We start from the raw sequence: 9901 nt of genomic DNA, 5'->3' as shown, positions 1-9901 counted from the left end.
TTTAAAATGAGATTCACTTTATTTTCCATAGTCAAATATTTCAAACATATTTTTTCCTTAAAATAAATTGTGCTATATTCAACGTCATTCTAAGATTAGTTTTGTTGAAATAAATTAGGTTGCACGTGGTGCGTCTTGTCATCTGCTTTTGCAAGCCCATTCAAATCAGTAATGTGGTTTCACATTAATTTTGGTTGTTAAAAAATAAAAAGAAATTTAGCTTTTTTTTGTTTTTTTGTTATTCGTTCTATTCTACTCCGTTATGTAAATGGCAAAAATATCCTAGGTTCAACAAGGCTATGGGAGATGTTTTTTAACTGCCACACTGAGTTTACCACTTGATAACCGAGTTGTGATAAAGTAATATTGCATAAATCTTGCAGAGCATGAACTATATCATAGCAAAGATGGAGTCTCCAGTGCTCTGCTGTTTCTGCAGAGTTTCTACTTGTTGTATATTTAAAGTTCCCGAATGAAGCAACAGTTCCATTTGTGTTTTGTAGTAACCATTTGTGCACTGCTCCTTTCCATTCTAGACCCACAAACTGATATATCTCTTTAGCCTTTTTTATTGGATCTTTAGCAATATCTTCATACCTCACAAGCATATATTTTCCTTTCAACCAAGAAGGTTTACTTAAACCAGTGTCTACTGATTTACTCAAGTCAGTGCACGTGGTGGTTATCTGTGAAAGATCAACGTTATGTGGTTTTCTTCCTGAAGAATTCCAGATTTTCCATGCTCGATACTGGTCTATGAAGGTGCTGATCCTTGAAGCTAGTATTCCTCTTGGATCCCTAGCTAAATGAATTATTTTTAGGTTTAACCTTGGATCCTCCACAAGAGTTCTTATGTCATTGATTTCTGGAATTCTGACTGTTTTAATAGCCATATGCCTATAAGTGTGGCAGGACTTGGATGCTAATGTTAAGTTTACTGTCCGACACTTTTTTGCACATAGATGTTCATCAAGACTTTGCAAATTCTCACACAATGGAGGTAAACATAAAGCGTTGCTTGCTCCTCTTCTGAAAAATGTGATCGCTAGATGATCTTTAGGTGGTGGTCGGATATAATTTTCTAAGAAGTAGAAATCACAGTCAAAAAGATTACGTAGAAGATCTCTGTAGGCTCCAAGCAAAGACCTTCTGTCAATTTGATTTTGTATCCTGGCACTTGAATTGGTGAAGGCCTGTTGCACATGATAAAGAGGTTCATAAAGGTAGAATATATCTGGGTTCTGGTTAAACAATTGACCTAGGAATGATGAGCCACTTCTGGTGGTGGCAAAGATAATAATGTGTTTTCTGCTGCTGTGCAGGTGTGGTACACCATTCTGTATACTGGCAGCTTCACACATTATCCTTGTAATGTTATCTGTAAAGGAGAAAACAAGGGCATTAAATATGTGATAAAAGAAGTGAGATGTACAAAGAAACTATATTATAAATACCTGCTTCCTATTTAGTGCTAATGTTCAAATCTTAAATGGACAGTCTAGTCAAAATTAAACTTTCATGATTTAGCTAGGGCATGCCATTTTAAACAACTTTCCAATTAACTTTTATCATCAACTTTGCTTTGTTCTCTTTGTATTCTTGGGTTGAAAGCTAAACCTAGGTAGTCTCAAATGCTAATTTTTTATCCCTTGAAGGCTGCCTTTTTTCTGAATGCATTTTCACCGTTTTTCACAACTAGAGGACGTTAGTTCATGTGTGCCATATAGATAACAGTGTGTTTACACCCGTAGAGTTACCTAGGAGTAGGCTAAAATGCAAGTCTGTCAAAATTACTGAAATAAGGAGGCAGTCTGCAGAGGCTTAGATACAAAGTATTCACAGAGGTAAAAAAAGTGTATTAATATAACAGTGTTGGTTATGCAAAACTGGGGAATGGGTGATAAAGGGATTATTTATCTTTTTAAACAATAAAAATTCTGGTGTAGATTGTCCCTTTAATGTAATATATAAAAATCCATATATCTATCTAGTTACATATATATATTAAATAATTTGCATTAATCAAATTTAAGAAAATATACAATATAATACAATATAACAGAAAACAATAAAAATAAAGTACATATCTCCAAATATGACATTGGTCAGGGTAATGTATACAACATTTTAGATAAGGGAAAACTCAAAACTCAAAGAGAATGAAAAGATTGGAACACAGATTTATATTCCTCATGGTTTAAACTTTGTAACCACAAATCACATTGACACAAGCAGCACTTTCATAGGTCACCCACACCATTTGAGAAACTAACAGGTAGATTACAAGTTATGTGCGCTATAGGGAATTTAAGAACGCAACAAAAGTTGCCTTATTTCACCCCATATAGCGCAGCCATTACAAGTTTCAAAACAGCCGCCTTGTGCATGCAATATGGTTGTGTTGAGCTCCATACCGCACACAATACAAGCACTGTTTCTTTCATGTAATTAGCAAGAGTCCATGAGCTAGTGACGTATGGGATATACATTCCTAACAGGAGGGGCAAAGTTTCCCAAACCTCAAAATGCCTATAAATACACCCCTCACCACACCCACAAATCAGTTTTACAAACTTTGCCTCCCTTGGAGGTGGTGAAGTAAGTTTGTGCTAGATTCTACGTTGATATGCGCTTCGCAGCAGGCTGGAGCCCGGTTTTCCTCTCAGTGTGCAGTGAATGTCAGAGGGATGTGAAGAGAGTATTGCCTATTTGAATCCAATGATCTCCTTCTACGGGGTCTATTTCATAGGTTCTCTGTTATCGGTCATAGAGATTCATCTCTTACCTCCCTTTTCAGATCGACGATATACTCTTATATACCATTACCTCTACTGATTCTCGTTTCAGTATTGGTTTGGCTTTCTACTATATGTAGATGAGTGTCCTGGGGTAAGTAAGTCTTATTTTTTGTGACACTCTAAGCTATGGTTGGGCACTTTTATATAAAGTTCTAAATATATGTGTTTAAACATTTATTTGCCTTGATTCAGGATGTTCAATATTCCTTATTTCAGACAGTCAGTTTCATTATTTGGGATAATGCATATGAATTATCAATTTTTTCTTACCTTAAAAATTTGACTTTTTTTCCTGTGGGCTGTTAGGCTCGCGGGGGCTGAAAATGCTTCATTTTATTGCGTCATTTTTGGCGCGGACTTCTTTGGCGCAAATTTTTTCTTTGTCATTTCCGGCGTCATACGTGTCGCCGGAAGTTGTGTCATGTTTTTGACGTTTTTGCGCCAAAAATGTTGGCGTCACCGGATGCGGCGTCATTATTGTCTCCACATTATTTCAGTCTAGTTGTTTATTGCTTCTGGTTGCTAGAAGCTTGTTCATTGGCATTTTTTCCCTTTCCTGAAACTGTCATTTAAGGAATTTGAGCAATTTTGCTTTATATGTTGTTTTTTCTATTACATATTGCAAGATGTCTCAGATTGACCCTGAATCAGAAGCTACTTCTGGAAAATCGCTGCCTGATGCTGGATCTACCAAAGTTAAGTGTATTTGCTGTAAACTTGTGGTAACTGTTCCTCCGGCTGTTGTTTGTGATGAATGTCATGATAAACTTGCTAATGCAGATAACATTTCCTTTAGTAATGTTCCATTACCTGTTGCTGTTCCATCAACATCTAATACTCAGGGTGTTCCTGTTATTATAAGAGATTTTGTGTCTAAATCTATTAAGAAGGCTATGTCTGTTATTCCTCCTTCCAGTAAACGTAAAAGGTCTTTTAAAACTTCTCATTTTCCAGATGATCTTTTAAATGAACATCATCATTCTGATTCTGTTTCTGATGATGATTTCTCTGGTTCAGATGATTCTGTTTCAGAGATTGACACTGATAAATCTTCATATTTATTTAAAATGGAATTTATTCGTTCCTTACTTAAAGAACTCTTAATTGCATTAGAAATAGAGGATTCTGGTCCTCTTGTTACTAAATCTAAACGTTTAAACACGTTTTTTAAATCTCCTAAAGTTATTCCGGAGGTTTTTCCCGTCCCTGATGCTATTTCTGAAGTAATTTCCAGGGAATGGAATAATCTGGGTAATTCATTTACTCCTTCTAAACGGTTTAAGAAATTATATCCTGTGCCATCTGACAGATTAGAGTTTAGGGACAAAATCCCTAAGGTTGATGGGGCTATCTCTATTCTTGCTAAACGTACTACTATTCCTACGGCAGATAGTACTTCCTTTAAGGATCCTTTAGATAGGAAAATTGAATCCTTTCTAAGAAAAGCATATTTATGTTCAGGTAATCTTCTTAGACCTGCTATATCTTTGGCGGATGTTGCTGCAGCTTCAACTTTCTGGTTGGAGGCTTTAGCACAACAAGTAACAGATCATAATTCTCATAGCATTGTTAATCTTCTTCAACATGCTAACAACTTTATTTGTGATGCCATCTTTGACATTATTAGGGTTGATGTCAGGTATATGTCTTTAGCTATTTTAGCTAGAAGAGCTTTATGGCTTAAAACTTGGAATGCAGATATGTCTTCTAAGTCAACTTTGCTTTCCCTTTCTTTCCAAGGTAATAAATTGTTTGGTTCACAGTTGGATTCTATTATTTCAACTGTTACTAGGGGGAAAGGAACTTTTTTACCACAGGATAAAAAAATCTAAAGGTAAATATAGGGCTGCTAATCGTTTTCGTTCCTTTCGTCACAATAAGGAACAAAAGCCTGATCCTTCCCCTACAGGAACAGTATCAGTTTGGAAACCATCTCCAGTCTGGAATAAATCCAAGCCTTTTAGAAAGCAAAAGCCAGCTCCCAAGTCCACATGAAGGTGCGGCCCTCATTCCAGCCCAGCTGGTAGGGGGCAGATTACGATTTTTCAAAGAAATTTGGATCAATTCTATTCACAGTCTTTGGATTCAGAACATTGTTTCACAAGGGTACAGAATAGGTTTCAAGATAAGGCCCCCTGCAAGAAGATTTTTTCTTTCTCGCGTTCCTTTAAATCCAGTGAAGGCTCAAGCGTTTCTGAAATGTGTTTCAGATCTAGAGTTGGCTGGAGTAATTATGCCAGTTCCAGTTTTGGAACAGGGTCTGGGGTTTTACTCAAATCTATTCATTGTACCAAAGAAGGAGAATTCCTTCAGACCAGTTCTGGATCTAAAAATATTGAATCATTATGTAAGAATACCAACATTCAAAATGGTAACTATAAGGACTATTCTGCCTTTTGTTCAGCAAGGGCATTATATGTCCACAATAGATTTACAGGATGCATATCTGCATATTCCGATTCATCCAGATCACTATCAGTTTCTGAGATTCTCTTTTCTAGACAAGCATTACCAGTTTGTGGCTCTGCTCCAAGGATTTTTACAAAGGTTCTCGGTGCCCTACTATCTGTAATCAGAGAACAGGGTATTGTGGTATTTCCTTATTTGGACGATACCTTGGTACTTGCTCAGTCTTCACATTTAGCAAAATCTCATACGAATCGACTTGTGTCATTTCTTCAAGAACATGGTTGGAGGATCAATTTACCAAAGAGTTTGTTGATTCCTCAGATTCAGTGTCCATGACTCTGTCATTGACAGACAAGAGACGTCTGAAATTGGTTTCAGCTTGTCGAAACCTTCAGTCTCAATCATTCCCTTCGGTAGCCTTATGCATGGAAATTCTAGGTCTTATGACTGCTGCATCGGACGCGATCCGCTTTGCTCATTTTCACATGCGGCCACTTCAGCTCTGTATGCTGAACCAGTGGTGCAGGGATTATACAAAGATATCTCAATTAATATCTTTAAAACCGAACATACGACACTCTCTGACGTGGTGGACAGACCACCATCGTTTAGTTCAGGGGGCTTCTTTTGTTCTTCCGACCTGGACTGTGATCTCAACAGATGCAAGTCTGACAGGTTGGGGAGCTGTATGGGGGTCTCTGACAGCACAGGGGGTTTGGGAATCTCAGGAGGCGAGGTTACCAATCAAGATTTTGGAACTCCGTGCGATTTTCAGGGCTCTTCAGTCGTGGCCTCTTCTAAAGAGAGAGTCGTTCATTTGTTTTCAGATGGACAATGTCACAACCATGGCATATGTCAATCATCAAGGGGGGACTCACAGTCCTCTGGCCATGAAAGAAGTATCTCGGATACTTGCTTGGGCGGAATCCAGCTCCTGTCTAATTTCTGCGGTTCACATCCCAGGTATAGACAATTGGGAAGCGGATTATCTCAGTCGCCAGACGTTACATCCGGGCGAATGGTCTCTTCACCCAGAGGTGTTTCTTCAGATTGTTCAAATCTGGGGTCTTCCAGAAATAGATCTGATGGCTTCTCATCTAAAGAAGAAACTTCCCAGGTATCTGTCCAGATCCAGGGATCCTCAGGCGGAGGCAGTGGATGCGTTGTCACTTCCTTGGAAGTATCATCCTGCCTATATTTTTCCGCCTCTAGTTCTTCTTCCAAGAGTGATTTCCAAGATTCTAAAGGAGCGTTAGTTTGTTCTGCTGGTGGCTCCAGCATGGCCTCACAGGTTTTGGTATGCGGATCTTGTTCGGATGGCTTCTTGCCAACCGTGGACTCTTCCGTTAAGACCAGACCTTCTATCGCAAGGTCCTTTTTTCCATCAGGATCTCAAATCCTTAAATTTGAAGGTATGGAGATTGAACGCTTGATTCTCAGTCATAGAGGTTTCTCTGACTCTGTAATTAAGACTATGTTACAGGCTCGCAAAGCTGTATCTAGGAAGATATATTATCGAGTCTGGAAGATTTACATTTCTTGGTGCTCTTCTCATCATTTTTCCTGGCATTCTTTTAGAATTCCTAGAATATTACAATTTCTTCAGGATGGTCTGGATAAAGGTTTGTCTGCAAGCTCTTTGAAAGGACAACTTTCTGCTCTTTCTGTGTTGTTTCACAGAAAGATTGCTAATCTTCCTGATATTCATTGTTTTGTTCAGGCTTTGGTTCGTATCAAACCTGTTATTAAGTCTATCTCTCCTCCTTGGAGTTTGAATTTGGTTCTGAGTGCTTTACAAGCTCCTCCGTTTGAACCTATGCATTCTCTGGACATTAAATTACTTTCTTGGAAAGTCTTGTTCCTTTTGGCCATCTCTTCTGCTAGAAGAGTTTCAGAGTTATCTGCTCTTTCTTGTGAATCTCCTTTTCTGATTTTTCATCAGGATAAGGCGGTGTTGCGAACTTCATTTAAATTTTTACCTAAAGTTGTGAATTCTAGTAGAGAAATTGTGGTTCCTTCATTGTGTCCTAATCCTAAGAATTCTAAGGAAAGATCGTTGCATTCTTTGGATGTAGTTAGAGCTTTGAAATATTATGTTGAAGCTACTAAGGATTTCCAAAAGACTTCTAGTCTATTTGTTATCTTTTCCGGTTCTAGGAAAGGTCAGAAGGCTTCTGCCATTTCCTTGGCATCTTGGTTAAAATCTTTGATTCATCATGCTTATGTCGAGTCGGGTAAAACTCCGCCTCAAAGGATTACAGCTCATTCTACTAGGTCAGTTTCTACTTCCTGGGCATTTAGGAATTAAGCTTCGGTTGATCAGATTTGCAAAGCAGCCACTTGGTCTTCTTTGCATACTTTTACTAAATTCTACCATTGTGATGTGTTTTTGTCTTCTGAAGCAGTTTTTGGTAGAAAAGTACTTCAGGCAGCTGTTTCAGTTTGATTCTTCTCCTTATAATTTCAGTTTTTTTCATTATAAAGATTAAAACTTTATTTTGGGGTGTGGATTATTTTTTCAGCGGAATTGGCTGTCTTTATTTTATCCCTCCCTCTCTAGTGACTCTTGCGTGGAAGCTCCACATCTTGGGTATTTATATCCCATACGTCACTAGCTCATGGACTCTTGCTAATTACATGAAAGAAAACATAATTTATGTAAGAACTTACCTGATAAATTCATTTCTTTCATATTAGCAAGAGTCCATGAGGCCCACCCCTTTTTTTGTGGTGGTTATGATTTTTTTTGTATAAAGCACAATTATTCCAATTCCTTATTTTTTATGCTTTCGCACTTTTTTCTTATCACCCCACTTCTTGGCTATTCGTTAAACTGATTTGTGGGTGTGGTGAGGGGTGTATTTATAGGCATTTTGAGGTTTGGGAAACTTTGCCCCTCCTGGTAGGAATGTATATCCCATACGTCACTAGCTCATGGACTCTTGCTAATATGAAAGAAATGAATTTATCAGGTAAGTTCTTACATAAATTATGTTTTTGATGTGCTCGTACATGCTTTCCCCATAGACATCAATGGGAAGAGAGTGTCAGAAAATAACCTAACACCTGCGATAGCAGAATGAAAAGCTCCGTAATGAAGCCCCATTGATGTCTATGGGGAAAAATAAAGTTACGTTTAAACCTAACACCCTAACATAAACCCCATGTCTAAACACCCCTAATCTGCCACCCCTGATATCGCCGCCACCTACATAATGTTATTAACCCCTAATCTGCTGCCCCGATATTGCCGCAACCTAAATAAATCTATTAACCCCTAATCTGCCGATCACGATATCGCCGCCACTATACTAAAGTTATTAACCCCCTATTCCCCTGCACCCCAACATCGCCCACACTATAATAAATATATTAACCCCTATATCGCCCCTGACATCGCCGCCACTAAATAAAGTTATTGACCCCTAAACCTCTGGCCTCCAACATCACTACCACTAAATAAATCTATTAACCCCTAAACCGCCAGCCCCCACATCGCAACAACCTAAATTAAACTATATTAACCCCTAAACCTAAGCCTAATGTAACCCTAACCCTAACACCCCCTAACTTTAACATAATTAAAATAGACCTAAATTAAAGTTACAATTATTAACTAAATAATACCTATTTAAAACTAAATACAAACTTACCTGTGAAATAAAACCTAAGCTAGCTACAATATAACTAATAGTTATATTGTAGCTAGCTTAAGTTTTATTTTTATTTCACAGGTAAGTTTGTTTTTATTTTAACTAGGTAGATTAGTTAGTAAATAGTTATTAACTATTTACTAACTACCTAGTTAAAAAAAAATACAAACTTACCTGTCAAATAAAACCTAAGCTGCCTTACACTAACATCTAACATTACAAAAAAAAAACTACCATTACAAAAAATAACAAACAAAATTATCCAAAATAATAACTATTACTATTCTAATACCCTTTAAAAAAATAGAAAAACCCACCCCAAAATAAAAAACCTTAATCTTTAATAAACTACCAAGGGCCCTTAAAAGGGCCTTTTGTAGGGCATTGCCCTAAAGTTAACCGCTCTGTTGCTAAAAAGAAAATTAAACACCCCCTAACAGTATACAACCCCCAAACCCACAAAATAAAAATAAAGTAAAACCTAATCTACCCTGAAAACGGCATTTGTATGGGCATTGCCCTTAAAAGGGTATTCAGCTCTTTTATGAAATGCCCAAACCCTAATCTAAAAATAAAAACCCACCCCAAAACATTTTTTTTCCACAAAATAACAAACAAATAATCAAACATAATAAAAAATATTCCTATTCTAATACCCATGTAAAAAAAAAAAAACACCCCAAAATAAAAAACCTAATCTATAATAAACTACCAATAGCCCTTAAAAGGGCCTTTTTTAGGGCATTGCCCTAAAGAAATCAGCTCTTTATCTACAAAATAAAAACAAACACCCCCTAACATTACAAACCCCCCCCCAAACCCACAAAATAAAAAAATCTTTCTAAAAAAACCTTAGCTACCCATTGCCCTGAAAAGGGCATTTGTATGGGCATTTAGCTCTTTTGCTCTGCCCTGAAAAGGGAATTTAGCTCTTTTAAACAAAAGCCCAAACCCTAATCTAAAAAAAAACCCACCCCAAAAAAGTTTAAAAAATCCTAACACTAACTCCCAACGATCAACTTACAGTTGCTGAAGTCCTGC

General features: G+C 37.3%; 1 protein-coding gene across 2 annotated transcripts in view; it reads right to left on the bottom strand.

Annotated features, from left to right (window-relative positions):
* Positions 1-260: 260 nt before the first annotated feature.
* Positions 261-9901, bottom strand: part of LOC128662430 (carbohydrate sulfotransferase 1-like) — a 62805-nt gene continuing 53164 nt past the window's right edge. Inside the window, exons 5-6 of one of the 2 annotated variants that reach the window (XM_053716216.1) lie at positions 8593-8612; positions 261-1316 (exon numbers count right to left, since the gene is read on the bottom strand). In XM_053716216.1, coding sequence (XP_053572191.1) covers positions 261-1316; positions 8593-8612 — 1076 coding nt within the window. Of the gene's footprint in view, positions 1379-8592; positions 8613-9901 lie in introns of both variants that reach the window. The other variant, XM_053716215.1, reaches the window with a different exon arrangement.

The sequence above is a fragment of the Bombina bombina genome, chromosome 6, assembly GCF_027579735.1.
Source record: "Bombina bombina isolate aBomBom1 chromosome 6, aBomBom1.pri, whole genome shotgun sequence".
Classification (NCBI taxonomy): Eukaryota; Metazoa; Chordata; class Amphibia; order Anura; family Bombinatoridae; genus Bombina; species Bombina bombina.
Note: the sequence above shows the minus strand (reverse complement) of the source record. Positions and strands in the feature narration are given on the sequence as shown.